Genomic DNA, 17,091 nt, shown 5'->3' on the forward strand with positions numbered 1-17,091 from the left:
AAGTATAAGCTATGGTTTTTCTTTTTTTAAAAAAGGGGGTGAGGATAACATGCGCATTGCTATGGTCTGTCAGCTGAAGGAAAATCAAACTGTCTGCTTTCTATATGGGTTTCATTTGGTACCTAGCTCAGCTGTTATCACGAGATTCTTAATATCAGGGTTGTGGGTTCGAGACCCATGTTGAGCCACAGATTCCTGCATTGCAGGGAGTTGGACTAGAGGACCCTTGAGATCCCTTCCAACTCTACAAGTCAATGAATTCTAAGTATGGTGCTGTGTGGTGTAACAACCTTAGTCGAGCTGTGAAAAGGGGGTGGGCGAGGAGAAGAAACACACACACAAAAAACATATTAATACACATTTAATCATGCCACAACTGCTCAGCCTGCTGACCAAAAAAAGCCTGGGAGTCATTTTGGACTCACAGCTGTCCATGGAGGCACAGGTCAATTCTGTGTCCAGGGCAGCTGTTTACTAGCTCCATCTGGTACGCAGGCTGAGACCCTATCTGCCCGCAGACTGCCTCGCCAGAGTGGTGCATGCTCTAGTTTTCTCCCGCTTGGACTACTGCAATGCGCTGTACGTGGGGCTACCTTTAAAGGTGACCCGGAAACTACAACTAATCCAGAATGCAGCAGCTAGACTGGTGACTGGGAGCAGCTGCCGAGATCACATAACACCGATCTTGAAAGACCTACATTGGCTCCCAGTACGTTTCCGAGCACAATTCAAAGTGCTGGTGCTGACCTTTAAAGCCCTAAACGGCCTCGGTCCAGTATATCTGAAGGAGCGTCTCCACCCCCATCGTTCTACCCGGACACTGAGGTCCAGCGCCGAGGGCCTTCTGGCAGTTCCCTCACTGAAGAAGCCAAGTTACAGGAAACCAGGCGGAGGGCTTTCTCAGTAGTGGCACCCACCCTGTGGAACGCCCTCCCACCAGATGTCAAAGAGAACAACAACTACCAGACTTTTAGAAGACATCTGAAGGCAGCCCTGTTTAGGGAAGCTTTTAATGTTTGATGCATTATGGTATTTTAATATTTTGTTGGAAGCCACCCAGAGTGGCTGGGGAAGCCCAGCCAGATGGGCGGCATATAATTTTTTTAAATTTTTTTATTTTATTATTATTATTATTATTATTATTATTATTATTATTATTATCCTCCTCCTCCTCCTCCTTTGACAGGAGAGCCACACACCAGGAAGACGATGCAGGCCATATGCTATTTGGCACTGTGGTTCACAGATCCTGACAGAAGGGCTCCCAGAGTCAACAGTAAATGGTGTTGGTTGGTGACTCTCTTCTTCTTTCTCTTAACAGGCACCATGCTTTAAACTCAGCAAATATAGCCTAAGGGTTCTTTAATGTCTCACATTAAAGATGTGAAGATCAGAGGCAGAAGGATGGATAGCTCAGTCAGTAAAGCATGAGACTCTTAATCCCAGGGTTATGGGTCTGAGCCCCATGTTGGGTGAAAGATTCCTGCATTGCAGGAGGTTGGAATAAATGACCCTTGTGGCTCCTTCCAAGTCTACGATTCTATGATAGCGGCTCTGGCATGGCTGTCCTGTTATGACAAAAAACAGCTGGAGACCCAAGTTGAGAAACACTGGCAAACGGTTTAATTTACCAGCACTGCAGAAATGTGAAGGGAGAAACAAGGTTTATAAAAGGGACATCTCTGGACGGCAAAAGGTTACTTTAAGGTTACTGCTCAAACTATTTTATTCCACCTTCTGGAGAACATGGGGAGAAATCTATATTTAATTAGGGGAAGCAGGCAGGAATGATTATGAAAATGCAGGTTATAGCTTTCGCTGACACTAATAAGCAGGTTAAGTACCGCTTCATGTTATCACCTTCAATAAACTTTGGCATGTTCAGTCTCCCATTTCAAACAATGGAAAAGAGAAATGGAGGGATCTGAACAGAAGGTTTTATTATCAACTAATCAGAGTCTCTGGAGTTTAAGCCAGGAATGTTTAGGTCTTTTAGGAGCCACAGAGGAACCAAACAGGGTGGCAACATTAGCACCTGTGATCGGTCAGCGCCTGTGATCGGTCAGCAGAATGCTTCCTTTGGATCGGGCATGCCTGGTACAACTACTGAGCATTCAGCCAACAAATCAGCACCTTCCGCACTTCAGGCTCAGCCCAAATTCTTGATTTAGCTGTGGCTCACGTATTTAGCTCTAGCAAAAGCACCAGACCCCCCCCCCTCTCTCTCTCTCTCTCTCTCTCTCTCTCTCACACACACACACACACACACACACACAGAGCTGTTTGGAGCTGACAGTGCACCCCTTTGAAGTTGTCCATCTGCAGGCACAGTTTGGAATCAAAGCATACCCCAAAATTGATTCCCAGCTCCCACCTCCATGGAGACAGCCTGCAGAGGGAAAATCTCCATTTGCGGGTTCTGCTTGAATTCATTTTTAGCATTATTCCCATTTCTCCCGTAACATGCTGTTCTGCCCTTCAGATGTTCCCACCAGCAGTAAGCCTTCAAGATTTGGCAAAATCAAAGAACACGAACACACAGACACACACACACACCAGACCCTCTGCACAAATGGAAGTTTCATTAGAGAGAAGACCCAAAATCTCAAAACATGGCCAAGGGAGTGAACGCTTAGCTCCTCAGATAGGGGTTTTCCGGACCCATCCTATTCCCATGACTGTAATTCGTTTGAAGTGTTGTGACCTGCCCTGGGACCTGGAGGCGAAAGTGGGCTATAAATGTAATAGTAGCAGCAACTACAGCATACGAATATAAAAAGAGCCCTGCTGGATTAGGCCAAAGGCCTATCTAGTCCAGTATCCTGTTCTCACAGTGACCTATGCAAAGCCCTAAAACAAGACCTGAGTGCAACAGCATTCTCTCCATTTATGATTCCGAGTGAGTGGCGTTCAGGGACATACAGGCATCCACCCAATTACATGTCTTCAATTCACCCGCAACTGCGCACATGCGCAGGACTTGCTCTCGGGATGGTGCAGGCCGCGCAGAAGCTGGTGACGGCCATCATCACCCAAGAGCCCAAGCTTGTCTCTGCTGCTATCACTTATTCAAAGCCTGGCCTGGCCACTTTTTGGTACTGGCTCCCTCAGCTCCTGCTGAAACTCCTAAGGCTACTGATGGCATGGATTGCTGAAGAGCATGCAGTCAAACAGCTCGCTGTCAAGGAAGCTCTAAGGAATGGCTTGGTGGCTACTGAAGTGCTAATGTGGTTTTACATCAGTGAAATCATAGGCAAATGTGGCCTGGTTGGCTATGATGTTTGAAAGTTTTTGTTTTTTAGTCCTAACAGTGTCTTAGTGTTAAATTACAACACTGAGATGAAATTGTGGTGGTCTCTACAAATATCATTCTGATTGGGACAGAATCAGATGATGGTGACATGAATGTGGACAAGGATCCCTAAAATACTCCTTCTCTTCCTCCTCGTGTTGGGGGGTATGGCGGTCACTACACATCACTTGGGAAGACAGGAGAACTAATGCTAGTGTACTGGAAGAAGCAAAGATCACCAGTGTTGAAGCAATGGTTCTTCAACATCAACTTCGTTGGATTGGTCATGTTGTGCGGATGCCTGATGATCGTCTTCCAAGGCAACTACTCCATTCCAAACTTAAAAATGGAAAGCGTAATGCTTAAAGACTGTCTCAAGGCAAATCTTAAAAAATGTAGCATAAACACTGACAACTGGGAAACACTGGCCTGCGAGCGCTCCAGTTGGAGAACAGCCTTTACCAAAGGTGTCATGGGCTTTGAAGACGCTCAAACTCAGGACGCAAGGGAGAAAAATGCTAAGAGGAAGGCACGCTTGGCAAATCCACACCGTGATCAGCTCCCACCCGGAAACCTATGTCCCCACTGTGAAAGGACGCGTGGATCCAGAATTGGCCTCCACAGCCACTTACGGACTCATTGTTAAAACTGTTTTTATGGAAGACAATCTTACTCAGCTATGAGTGATCGCCAAAGAAGGAAGAAGAAGAAGAAGAAGAAGAAGAAGAAGAAGAAGAAGAAGAAGAAGAAGAGGCGGCTATACAATGAAAAAAGTAAAAAACCGAACAAAACTGTGCATATGCACAGGAAATTGGCGGGGCGGGGGAAGAGACCTGAAGAGCCTCAACAAAGCTCTGTGGCACCTCTGGCGAGCGAGGAGACCCTCCCCAGAGCCCAAACGGGGAGTCACCTGTACTGCCTTCAACAGGGGAGGTAAAACATAACCATCGTGGCTAGCGGTCACCAAATGCTTTTGCAGAACAGCAGATAAGCCCAGCTGCCAAGGAAATGCCAGCTTCAAAATTTGCCATTGCTAAGAGGACAGTTGCTTAATTGCTCAACATAGCTCCAGGTCCTTAGGATACTCTCCTTTCATTTGCCTTTGAGCAAAATCCCAAGGGACTTCTTTGTGCTTTCCTTCCACACACTGGCTCACTTACTATTCATTAAAGTTTGCTACTCTCACTCAGCTGCTGTTTAAAATCGCTAGCTCTGCAATTTTGCAAGCCACCATCAAGCGCTACTTTCATGTCATGGGCACAAGGGTGGGCGAGGACGTTTGTGGCTGAGTCATATTTTAGGGGCTCAAGGGTGAAGCCACACGCACTGGGCCACAAATGAGAAAAGTCTGACGGTACAAATTAGAGAAGAGTTCATGCCGCTGTTTAAAACGTAACAAGACGCCAGCGACGACAACCAACCCTGCATGCAAATATTAATATCTTCTTGCACGAGCTAGACGTGCTAATCAGTGTTTACAGAAGGATAGCATTAGGATTCTTTGTTCATAAAACACTAGTAATGCTGCTTTGGCATCTTTGTTCACAAAGGGGTTTCTTCTACGGTATAATTAATTTTCAGGGAAACACTGATTAGCGTAGGCCAAAATTCAAGCACTCTGGTGTGCTCCCCTTCCCTTGCTAACAGAAATGGAGGCAAGCAAGTTGAGAGGGAAGCCTCCTCCCCACCCCAGATAATTGTGTGCAAACTCCTACCACCTTATCATATGCATTATCCGAAACCTAGAGCACAGAGCACACATTTACTGCAGAAGTTTGGGTTACTGTAGAGGATTCTTAATTACCCGCTGCAGCCTATGGCGAATGTCTCGTTCCCAAGGCATTTGAAACATAATGCTTTGCCTGCCAATAGCGTAGGAACCCGAGGAAAATCACATGCCCCCTGCCGTTCTTAAAAGCCCTGCCACACCTATTTAAATCTAACGAAATTGCCATTGGGGCAGGATGGCAAGACACTGCAGTGTGTTACAGCTCTCTTTATTAACTTAATATAATCTAGCAGTCGTCTGCTTGGTGTGAAATTTTAAACTTCAATCTCGAAGTCGAGCTGCCCGTGAGGGTGGAGGAAGGAGTTTCATAGGTGCACTGGAATTGCCACTTCGCAACTGGGAAGGAGTCTGAACAGAACAAGAGGCTTGCATAATTTGCCACAAGGTTTCCTGGTCACACCCATCTTCCAAGGACAGGATGCTTGCTGGAAAGAAATGTGTGCATGTTGCTCCATATCATCCTCCAAACTTCTGCTTAGAACATGTCCACATGTGTCATTTAGATACCAAGCTATGCTAATGGCGCTGCTACAGCTTGGGACAAAAATACCGAAAGAAATGTCTCATTTATTATATTCCCAACCAACAGCTGTGCTCTGCAGGAGAGGACCTCCTGCAGATACCGCCTCATCCTTCCTTTATGATGTAAGAATTGGGTCTATAGCGTGACAGCACCTATTCTTAAGCCCTCCTTCCCGTTTACACATCAGAGAGGCCCCCTGAAGTCCTTCTTTTTCCAACAAGCCTCTTAAGTGGAGATTTTTAAAATCTCACTCTCTACCTGCATTGGATTTGAAGCTGTTTTCATATATGCAATGGCTTTAACTGCATTTTTTTTTTTTACACAGGCAATGGTTTTTTTATATAAGAAATGGCTTTCTATAGGATTTTATTGCACCGTGAAATCGCTTTGTGGTGCTTCACGGGAAGCGATTCATAAACGAAATAAACAATCATGATGAAAATAATATATGCGCCGACTAGTTTCAGAGCTGTTTAACTGCCATGGCTCCTCACCAATGTGCCCTGTAGCTCCACAAAGGGGCCGTCCTCCTCTTCACCCTACGATTCATAGGAAACTGCCTTATACAGTGGTCAACCTAGGTCAGTAGTGTCTAAACTGACTGGCAGCAACTCTGCAGAATTTCAGACCAGGGTCTCTCCTATCCCTGCTGTCAGGGAATGGCTGGATGCTGAGGAGTGGTGCCTGGGAAGGAGTGGGCACTGGGAGAAACAGGGTTTGAGACTGACATGGGAGAAGTCAGAGGCAGGAGAAGCTGCAGGCCTGGAGAGCAGGTGCAGGAGGAGGGGGAGGTTAGGCTGGTGTGGAATCAAGGGCTTCCACACCTCCTCCTCCTCCTGCTGCGCCCCCTCCTGTTCCACTGCCTCACAGGACCTTCTTCTTCTCCTCCTTTGGCGATCACTTGTAAGTGCGCTTTTGACAATGTTTAGTCGTTTAGTCGTGTCCGACTCTTCGTGACCCCATGGACCAGAGCACGCCAGGCACTCCTGTCTTCCACTGCCTCCTGCAGTTTGGTCAAACTCATGCTGGTAGCTTCGAGAACACTATCCAACCATCTCGTCCTCTGTCGTCCCCTTCTCCTTGTGCCCTCCATCTTTCCCAGCATCAGGGTCTTTTCCAGAAAGTCTTCTCTTCTCATGAGGTGGCCAAAGTATTGGAGCCTTAGCTTCAGGATCTGTCCCTCTAGTGAGCACTCAGGGCTGATTTCCTTAAGAATTGATAGGTTTGTTCTTCTTGCAGTCCATGGGACTCTCAAGAGTCTCCTCCAGCACCATAATTCAAAAGCATCAGTTCTTCGGCGATCAGCCTTCTTTATGGTCCAGCTCTCACTTCCATACATCACTACTGGGAAAACCATAGCTTTAACTATACGGACCTTTGTTGGCAAGGTGATGTCTCTACTTTTTAAGATGCTGTCTAGGTTTGTCATTGCTTTTCTCCCAAGAAGCAGGCATCTTTTAATTTCGTGGCTGCTGTCACCATCTGCAGTGATCATGGAGCCCAAGAAAGTAAAATCTCTCACTGCCTCCATTCCTTCCCCTTCTATTTGCCAGGAGGTGATGGGACCTGGCTTATGACAATAAAGAGTTAATTCCTCACCCTGGACATTCCTGGGATCTTCTGCATGCAAAGCAGATGCTCTATCCCTGCCAGGCAGTGTAGACAATACTGATTTAGATGGACCGATTGCCTAAACTCGCTAAACTTCCTGTGCTGCTCCTCCCTAATCAGAAATGGATGCTCAGATACTTATTTATCATCTGCTGGCGGCAATGGATCTGACACCTCTCTAGATACAGGACTGGATTTCTTTGTGCGATTAAAACATAAAAAGAATGGCACATACAGTTGACTAGATCCCTGTATTACCGTACGCCTGTTGCTCACTCCCTTTGTATTTGGGAACCTGTCACTTTCCATTACTCACCCTTCTTTATTACTTGGAGAGAAGCACGCAGTAATCTTAAAACCGAAGCATCTCAGCCCGAGATGTCTTGTATTATTTTTTTTAGGGTGGAAAATAAAACCCAGCTTTACAGTTGCAATAAAAATATGATTCTCTACAGGTATATAAAACAAAAAAAAAAGGGGGGGGGAGGTTTCACTGCCCATCAGAGGCAATTAGGTCTCAAATGACTAAGCTCTCATAACGACTAAGTTAGAGCAGATCTGCAATAAAAGATCTGTGGCCCTGAGCATCTTGCACAACACAGCCCCTCTCTTTTGGAAGCGACTTGCTATTCTAAAACCTCTGGGGAAGAAAATGTAGCAGCTTGCTTAGTTGCCTGAGGGATTAAGGACTGAACATGAACTCTCTCCCCCCCCCCCCCGGCTTCCTCTCATCTTTCCGCTAAAGCTCCCTCCACGTCAAAATAAGTTTCTTTATAAGTTGCTCCCACCCTTAGGCTGAAGGAGGCATGCCAATTTCAGCGGTTGTGGCAATCACACAGGGTCCCCGGACGTTTCACCGTCTATTGATCCCTGTGCCACCACTTTATTTCTCGCTGCCACCACCCAGGCCCTACCTGGGACAATACTGAGTCCAGTCAGGGTTAAATTGGAACATAAACTTCTGTTTATTTATTGCAGTTTAACAAGCGTGTGGTTTCATAAACAGTATCGGACAATTACAATCATGGAGTGCCTATCCAGACCTATAACTTCCGCTACCTGCTCTCCCTCACTAAACCACCTCTCAGATATTTACTTGTCTTCCTAGCCCCTAACTGTTCCTGACTCAGCTTATTTCGCTACACTAACTCAACCTACCCACAGACTCTATCCCAATTCACTCCCACTCCAACCAACCTCCCAACGAACTCCTCCCTTCACCCCTCCCAGAGCTGGTTTTATAGTCCCTCTGACTCCACCCCCCTGGGTTCTGATTGGGTAACCTGTTTAACTATTTCACCTCCAGCGCTCTCACATGTTAATGTCACAGCGGTTTCATAGAATCGCAGAGTTGGAAGGGCCCCCCAAGGTCATCCAGCTCAACCCCCTGCAATGCAGGAATCTCAGTTAAAGCATCCATGAGAGATGCCCATCCAACCTCTGCTTAAAAAACCTCTGAGGAAGGGGAGTCCACAACTTCCAGTCTGTTTCACCTATTTGCCTGGTCAGGAAGGGATAAGTGGGCAGATAAATGAATTCAGATTTCACCAGAAATTAATAACAGGATTAATTTTTGTGAATGGATTTGTTCTTCTGAGATACACCCTCAACTAACCCCCCAAAGATGGGAATTTAATGATTATTCCTCAATTCCTTTTTGATTGACGCCTGAATTCGTTGTTTGTGATACTGTATATATATATTCCTGCATTTTTCTGTGGGTCGTTTCACCCACAGTCTTTTCAGAACTGATGTTTTGAGTTGTCCCTAAGGAAACATGCAAGTTAAAATGTTTTTACACAGAAAAAAAAGAAAGGAAAGGAAAATTGCTTAGTGTGACTGACAAAACACTTTTGTGAGAAAGACAGTACTGAGGGTTTTATAAATGTTACTTTTTGAGACTGTACTTGCCAACAGGTCTACGCTGAGTAAAACTTAGTTGCAATACCACCCCACAAATTGGGCCTCAGTAATGTTACACCTGCGTAACATTAAAGTCAATGCATTGCAAGAAAGAAGGTTAAGGATGTGTTGAATTGCACCCTGGACAGGAAGTTCACACACAGGACAAGGCAACATTAACTGTTGTCTCTTTCTACATTCCTGATAGCCACATGATAATGGGATGATTGATTGATTGATTGATTGGTGGTGGTGGGGAAGAATGAGTTGATTTTCTTTTGCTTCATTGTGAATCAGGTTTTGTTTTTTTTTAAAAAGGTGAAATTTATACTTTTTATCTCATTTTCATTTTTAATTATTTTGCTTCCTGATCTTTCGTGGATGCTTGGATTTAGTCCTTTACTATGGATTTTCCTTGTATTTTTTAGCAGCTGATTTTTATGTGGCAATGTTTCTTTAGTTAAGTTTCATTTAGTTAAGTAAATAAATAGGTACCGGTCTGGCGGGAAGGTAAACGGCATTTCCGTGCGCCGTTCTGGTTCTCCAGAAGCGGCTTAGTCATGCTGGCCACATGACCCGGAAGCTGTACACTGGCTCCCTCGGCCAATAAAGCGGGATGAGCGCTGCAACCCCAGAGTTGGCCACAACTGGACCTAATGGTCAGAGGTCCCTTTACCTTTACCAGCTGCTGAAAACTGCAGGAGGGGTAAGTGCTGTTGCACTCTGGTCCTGCCTTCATGCTTCCTACAGATTGGCCACTAAGAGAACAGGATGCTGAGCTAGACAGGCCCCTGGCCTGATCCGGGAAGCTCTTCTTATGTGAGTCTCCATCCCATGCCAGCCTACTGGTGGCAATCAGTTCTACTCACTCCACCAGCTCTAACAAGAACCAAGTGCAGCACATTACGCTGTAGTTACAGAACTGAAAGTGCAATTAAGGTGCCAGGCCTCCTTTAGCACCCTGCATTTCACTTATTGCAATTCCTCCATCTGCCCACCCCAGAAATAATTGAAACGCTGCCGGAGGATACTCATACTGCTTTGAAATTCAAATTTCAGCCCACGTGGAATTGTGATCCGAGTTGTTGCTAGGTGCCTTCGGCGAGCACCTCGGCTTTCCTCCCAGTAACGATAAGCGAAAACTGGCACGCGATTGAAAACGCTCTAAGCCTGGGTTCAACAATCTGCTGACCTCAATACAAAAGTTAATTGCGTATGGGGTGCAATTTCAAGCTGCTCTCGAAAGAGAAATCGCAACACACATTCTGAAGTGGCGACAGAAAAGAAAGCAGGTTCAGAAAGGCTGCAAAATGTTTTACGAAATCTGAAATGCAGCCTAAGAGTATCTTCACTAATACTAAGCTATGAGCTAGTGGCAATAGGAACACCCTCACGCAGTGTACTTTTTTAGGAGTACACCTATGATGTACACGTTTGCTAACAAGTACCTCATATAGGGGGACACAGGTAGCGCTGTGGGTTAAACCACAGAAACTAGGACTTCCCGATCAGAAGGTCAGCGGTTCGAATCTCCGCGACGGGGTGAGCTCCCGTTGCTCAGTCCCAGCTCCTGCCAACCTAGCAGTTCGAAAGCACGTCAAAGTGCAAGTAGATAAATAGGTACCGCTCCGGCGGGAAGGTAAATGGCGTTTCCGTGCGCTGCTCTGGTTCGCCAGAAGCGGCTTAGTCATGCTGGCCACATGACCCGGAAGCTGTACGCCGGCTCCCTCGGCCAATACAGCAAGATGAGTGCCGCAACCCCAGAGTCGGCCTCGACTGGACCTAATGGTCAGGGGTCCCTTTACCAGTACATCATATAGGAGCTGTGACTAACTGCAAATTCCCATAGATTACACATGCAAATCGAATCCTGGCTCTGGGCAAAAGAACGATTAGATGCCACGCAAAAGCAATGTTTCGGCATTCGAACAGGGGCAAGTGGTCACTCACTGAAAGTTTAAAAAAAGCATTTCTGAAAGTGAAAGGAGGGTCCGTCAGGGACATATGCCACACCAGGCATGGGAAATGAAAATAAAATCCTCCGAATGCATAGTTTGTAAAAAGTCTATATATAAAAAATCACATAATTTTTCAAAGGAGGGTGTGAAGGCGTAAGAGAGGGGCATGGCTGGCAAAGAGATGTGGTTTGAAGAGAGTCCACAGAGCCAGGCAAATAGGCTTGCATGGCTGTATTTGGTTATTGGGTCTGAATTCCTCGTCCCTGGATGACATGAATGCACCAGGTAGAAGAAATCCCTAGCTAATACACCTATGCAAACAAGGCAAAAGAAAGGTGGGATGGATTCCAAGCTACTTATTGCTTTTCCAAGAGCAGAGAGTCAAAAGTTGTTTTGTTCATGGCTTCGTTACCGGGGTAAAAGAACGTAAATTAGAAAAAACATTTGCAGAAAACCCTCTTTTTCTCTCAAGCTTGGACCAGATGATTATTGGGTCCCTTCCAACACTACAATTCTATAATTCTAGTGGCTAACCTAATGGCAGACTTTGCAGCTTTGCAGCCTTTGAACTCTATCCAAGAGTCCTTTGAACTGGGCGCTGTGGCAGAGCCAAAGGAATAGCACACTTTTCTCCACAGCTGTAATAACGCTACTTCAGAATTCCCCAGCTCCCATTATTAGTGAGTTATAGTCAAAGGACGGTAAGACCAGAAGCATTTTGTGTTTAAGGTGCGAATCCCTGCAGATGTTTTGCAGCGCTTACCTCAATCACTCTGGAGTCGAAATCTTCGTATGTTTCTGTCGGTAAAGAAAATGCGAGTCAGAGATGTACAGCTCACATACACATAAATGCATCATCTCCATATAATATAGCTGTATAAAGATGTTACCTCGCCTAGGTCTGATTCAAGCATGATCAGGCCATGCAGAGTTCCCAGGGAAGAGGGATTGATTATTAAACCACTACGGGAAGTATAGCTCTGTGAAGGAACCAGGGGTCTCCTATCAACTCTCAGCACCTATAACAATCTACAGTTCCCAGGAATCTTTGGGGGGAAGCCATGACTGTTGAAGTGGCATAGGTAAAGGTAAAGGGACCCCTGACCATTATGTCCAGTCGTGACCGACTCTGGGGTTGCGGTGCTCATCTCGCTTTATTGGCCGAGGGAGCCAGCGTACAGCTTCCGGGTCATGTGGCCAGCATGACTAAGCCGCTTCTGGCGAACCAGAGCAGCGCATGGAAACGCCATTTACCTTCCTGCCGGAGCGGTACCTATTTATCTACTTGCACTTGCTTTCGAACTGCTAGGCTGGCAGGAGCAGGGACCGAGCAACGGGAGCTCACCCCTTCGTGGGGATTCGAACTGCCGACCTTTTGATCGGCAAGTCCTAGGCTCTGTGGTTTAACCCACAGCGCCACCCGTGTCCCTCTGAAGTGGCATAATGGTGCTTAAAAAGGTATAGAGCAGATGGGGCCCAAATTTCAACTCCGCTTGTGCGTTTGCATTTGTGGCAAAGGGAAGGAGAACGGGAGAGACAAGGAAGGCAGTTTTATGAACGTGGTGAGTCCCAATCTTACTGTGCTTCTCCTGCTGATTTTCCACTGCTAAAAGCTCTGCAAAGTGTTAAAACTAGCATGCCATGTTAGGAAGCGAACAGATTGCATACAGACAATGACATTTTCGGCTAAATTTAGAGCTGCCTCCTTGCACACGCTATCGGCCAAAGGGATACTGTAAGCTGGCTGAGCAGTCAGGCGTAGATCGCGGAGTGTTTTAAGGTCTAACAGGAGCAGCCAGGCTATAAACGGCTCACATGTACCGTGCCGACACCACAGCAGGGTATTGTTTTAGAAACGAGCACGCTGAGTGACCAACTATGAAACGGTTTGCAAGGATTCAAATCAAACAAATAAACGGGCTCAGGTGTTATCCAACACATGTTGCTCGCACAGCGACAGAAGGAAGTTGTGGGGTTTTTTTTTGGGGGGGGGGAGATGCACGACCACCCCAGGCACTTCAAATCAAGTCATGTCTCAGAGTTAACAGCCATCTTGCTCTGCATTTCAATTGAAAAGGCTGCTAGGGGTGGGGAGCCTGTAATCAGTCAGATGCAATCACTGCAACATCTCTTTAGAGTTAAGGGAACAGCGCCGAGCCAAAGTACTTTGCACAGACCAGGCTTCTAAATGCTTGCCGCACACCACCCATACCCACCCAGTTCTGCCCACTGCAGGTGTTAGGGACTTGCTCCAGGAAAGTGATGGGGCTGCAGTGGATGTGCTGGAAATGAGGACAGCATTCTGCAAGGCTGCCAACTCCCACTGGCAGGCAGGCAGAGCATGGCAAGCGGCATGTCACATCAGACACATCGCTCTAAAATGCCAGAAACCTCTCTGAACCCAAAGCACCATAGCTCAGCAGACGAGCGCATGATTTGCATGTAGTCGCCCCTGAGTTCCACCCCCGGCACCTCCAGCTCAAGAAGATAAATTGTCTGCCGGAGACCCTAGAAAATCACTGCCAGCCAGAGAAGTACTTCTGCGTTAAACAGATCGACTGCCCAAGTCACTGTACAGCCTTCTATGGCTCTTTAGGCTGACGAAGGAAGGACCACGGCTCCGTGGAAGAGCTTGCATGCACAAGGTCTCGGGTTCAAACCTTGGCATCTCCAGGCAGGACTGGGGATAGCTCCTGCGTGAAACCCTGGAAAGCTGCCGGTTAGTGTATTCAGTATGGAGCTAGATGGGCCAAGTATAAGGCAGCTTCCTAGGTTCCTGTTATTATATTTTCTTGGTGTTGTTTCATCTGTATATTTTTCAATTGTCCATTGCAAACTGTGTTAAGCAGTCAGGCAGGTTGCCCACATATTTTTTTTAAGATACAGTGGTACCTCAGGTTAAATACTTAATTCGTTCCAGAGGTCCGTTCTTAACCTGTAACTGTTCTTAACCTGAAGCACCACTTTAGCTAATGGAGCCTCCTGCTGCCGCCGCACTGCCAGAGCACGATTTCTGTTCTCATCCTGAAGCAAAGTTCTTAACCTGAGGTACTATTTCTGGATTAGTGGAGTCTGTAACCTGAAGCGTATGTAACCTGAAGCGTATGTAACCCGAGGTACCACTGTACTCATAAGTTCAGATGACAATTGATAGTCATGCGAAAAAGGAAGTACCCCCTCTTTGAATTCTGTGATTTTACATATTGGGACATAATAACAACCACCTGTTCCTTAGAAGGCCTTAAAATTAGGTAAATGCAACCTCGGACGAACAACAGCACATGACACATTACACTGTATCATGATTTATTTAACAGAAGAGAGTCTTGAGGGCTGGACAGAGATGCCTGGAGGGCCATACATAACCTCTTGAACCCGAGGTTCCCCACCCCTGATCAAGCTGTAGCTTATAGAAACCTTTTCTTAAGGGAGTTATTAGCAACCCCAATAGTGCCTTAAGAAAAGCAGATGTTCTACCACTGAGCTACACAGACATGCACGGAATAAGTTTTATGAAATGCACAAATAAAACAACTAGAATGCACCTAGTTATCTTACCTCCAGTAGGACTTGGATCCGGGGGTCCTAGGCTGATACCTCCCCAAGATCTTCCAGTCCATCCTCTCTCCCTCTTCACCTTTATCTTTCTTTTCCTGTCAAACTCTTCCCGCAGACGGAGCTTTTCTGCTTGCACCTTCTCCTGCTCCTCTTTATCCCGCTGATCAATGGTCTGGACCGCTCCTTGTTTCAGTACCGGAGCGTTGAGGCCAGGCCAGAGGAAACCTGAGCGTCCTAAGGCAGATGGAGAGCACAAGAACGACTTAGGGTACTTCCCAGATCACAGCCGTAACCGTGAAATGAGCTGAAGCTGTACAACAAGCATCGTCCGGTGTTAAGATTCAACTGCTTTTTAGGATGAATGGGGTGGGGAGCTAAACTACAATTAAGGAAAACAGCGTGCACTAAGTATATTGATAATAAATACATTTTATTTCTCTGTTTGTGGATATATAACCTGCTTCAGCTGACAAAGCAGTGTGCACTGAGATAGAACACAGAAGAGGATGAACTCAGTAAACCAAAAGCAATAAGCAACATTTATTTAGCCAACTTGGGGGTGGGGGTGTCCCATTTTGGGACTGGGGGACCGGATGTATTTCAAAACAAATAAAAATACAGTACGCACAGGTCTCGCTTTACAAACATTCGCTATGTGAAAAAAAATCACTTATACAAACATGCGGAATTACAGTGGTACCTCTGGTTACAAACTTAATTCATTCCAGAGGTCCGCTCTTAACCTGAAACCGTTCTTAACCTGAGTTACCACGTTAGCTAATGGGGCCTCCCACCGCCGCTGTGCGATTTCTGTTCTCATCCTGAGGTAAAGTTCTTAACCCAAGGTACTACTTCCGGGTTAGTGGAGTCTGTAACCCAATGTGTTTGTAAACCGAGGTACCACTGTAGTACCCAAACCTCGCTGTGCACACCGCAGAATCAGATATTTGCACAGAGAGTATTTTTTACTTTCTTGTTTACACACCTCCTAGACTTAGCATTCTGTGGCTAACTATGTCCTCCCAGAGCTGGTTGGTTGTGTGTGTGTGTGTGTGTGTGTGTGTGTGTGCCCTCAATAGGGTTTCAAATTATTTATATGTATTACTTCTGCAAACTCTGGGGTCCCCCCAAGCATGAAGATACCTCCCTTTCACATCTAAGCAGCCTGGTGTTGAGCGCTGATGGGAGTGGAACTAGAGTTCACTCTTAGAGGGACCCAATATGAATGAAGACGTTTCTGGCCTCTTGCTTATGTTGTGGATTTACCTTCGCCAATGATCTGGCCTCTATTGAGATCCTTCTTCAGCTTCTTCTTGGTCCTCTTCCCTCTTCCTTTCCTTCCACTGGCACCGCTCTCTGCCAAAACGCCTTTCCAGAGCTGATCAGCCGTCACTGAAACACATATTGCACACAACTCATCCAAATTCTTAACAGCAGCAATTCAAGGGGGTGGGGTGGGGAAAACATGCTCAGGTGTCATTTAATCTAAGGTATGCCAAGCCGACTGTGACTTGAGAAAGTGTTGAAGTGTCGCCGAGAGACCGTTTGCAGGGATCAAAAACGAGGTCACGGGCATCTTGGGTCTGTGGCCTGACCTATTAATGCTCTGGATGGATAAAGCTCACATCTTCTTCATAACCATCTTGAATCATCATCATCATGGCTTGCTGAATATGAATGCCTACCAAATCATGAGTGTGTGTCTGGAAACACGGCTATGAAGATGGGCTGCAGTTGAGCAGACGAGTGGCTACCAACTTCAATACATGGGAACATAGGAACCTGCCTCATACGGAGACCATTGGTCCATATAGCTCAATGCTGTCTACCCTGACCGGAAGTGTCTCTCCAGGATATCAGAAGCAGGGCATTCACTGCCCCACCTGGAGATGCAGAGGAGCTTCTGAATGCAGAGCAGATGTTCTGCTGAATTTCCCTCCTAACTGGCTTTGCCCTCTGTCCCCCCTCCTCAAGGTTAAGATTACTATAATGAGGGGGCAAGTCCAGAAAGCTCAGGCCAGGTCCAGACAGGTCTTTCTCCATGTGACTGCAGAGACGTATGCAGACTGAGAATGACTGCACTGAGGGTAGCCTGTGTCAAAAATTACTTGCAAATTGGTCCACAGCTTTCCTCCATCTATTCTTTGCTCAGCTTCCTTTTCAGTAACAGTTTCTTCTCAGACCCGAACCCAGACAGGGACTCTTATTTTCTTCTCACCTCCCCTGGCATCCTGTATCTAACTTATTTTCCTCTCCTCCCATCAGCCACATGAACCATCACTTCTTAAAAGGGAGCAGCCTTGCTCCCTCCCCAACCCTGCTGCCTCTCCATCTTCCACAGTCAAGGCAGAAAGGAATGGAAACAGAAAGGAATCAATTCACAGCTTGTGGTGACAATGCCGCTAAGTGCTCCTTCCAGTCTCCTGCAACACCTCATACCGTGACAGTGCCCAGCCGG

The 17,091-nt window shown here is 46.4% G+C and overlaps 1 protein-coding gene across 1 annotated transcript in view; it reads right to left on the reverse strand.

Moving 5' to 3' along the window:
• Nucleotides 1-17,091, reverse strand: part of MRPS5 (mitochondrial ribosomal protein S5) — a 45,409-nt gene that overhangs the window by 18,421 nt on the left and 9,897 nt on the right. The window contains exons 3-5 of the mRNA XM_080998692.1: nt 15,900-16,025; nt 14,634-14,867; nt 11,839-11,873 (exon numbers count right to left, since the gene is read on the reverse strand). Of these exons, the coding sequence (XP_080854818.1) occupies nt 11,839-11,873; nt 14,634-14,867; nt 15,900-16,025 (395 nt within the window). The remainder of the gene's footprint in view (nt 1-11,838; nt 11,874-14,633; nt 14,868-15,899; nt 16,026-17,091) is intronic.

This window comes from Podarcis pityusensis, assembly GCF_964106645.2.
Source record: "Podarcis pityusensis genome assembly, chromosome: 3".
In the NCBI taxonomy this organism is placed as follows: domain Eukaryota; kingdom Metazoa; phylum Chordata; class Lepidosauria; order Squamata; family Lacertidae; genus Podarcis; species Podarcis pityusensis.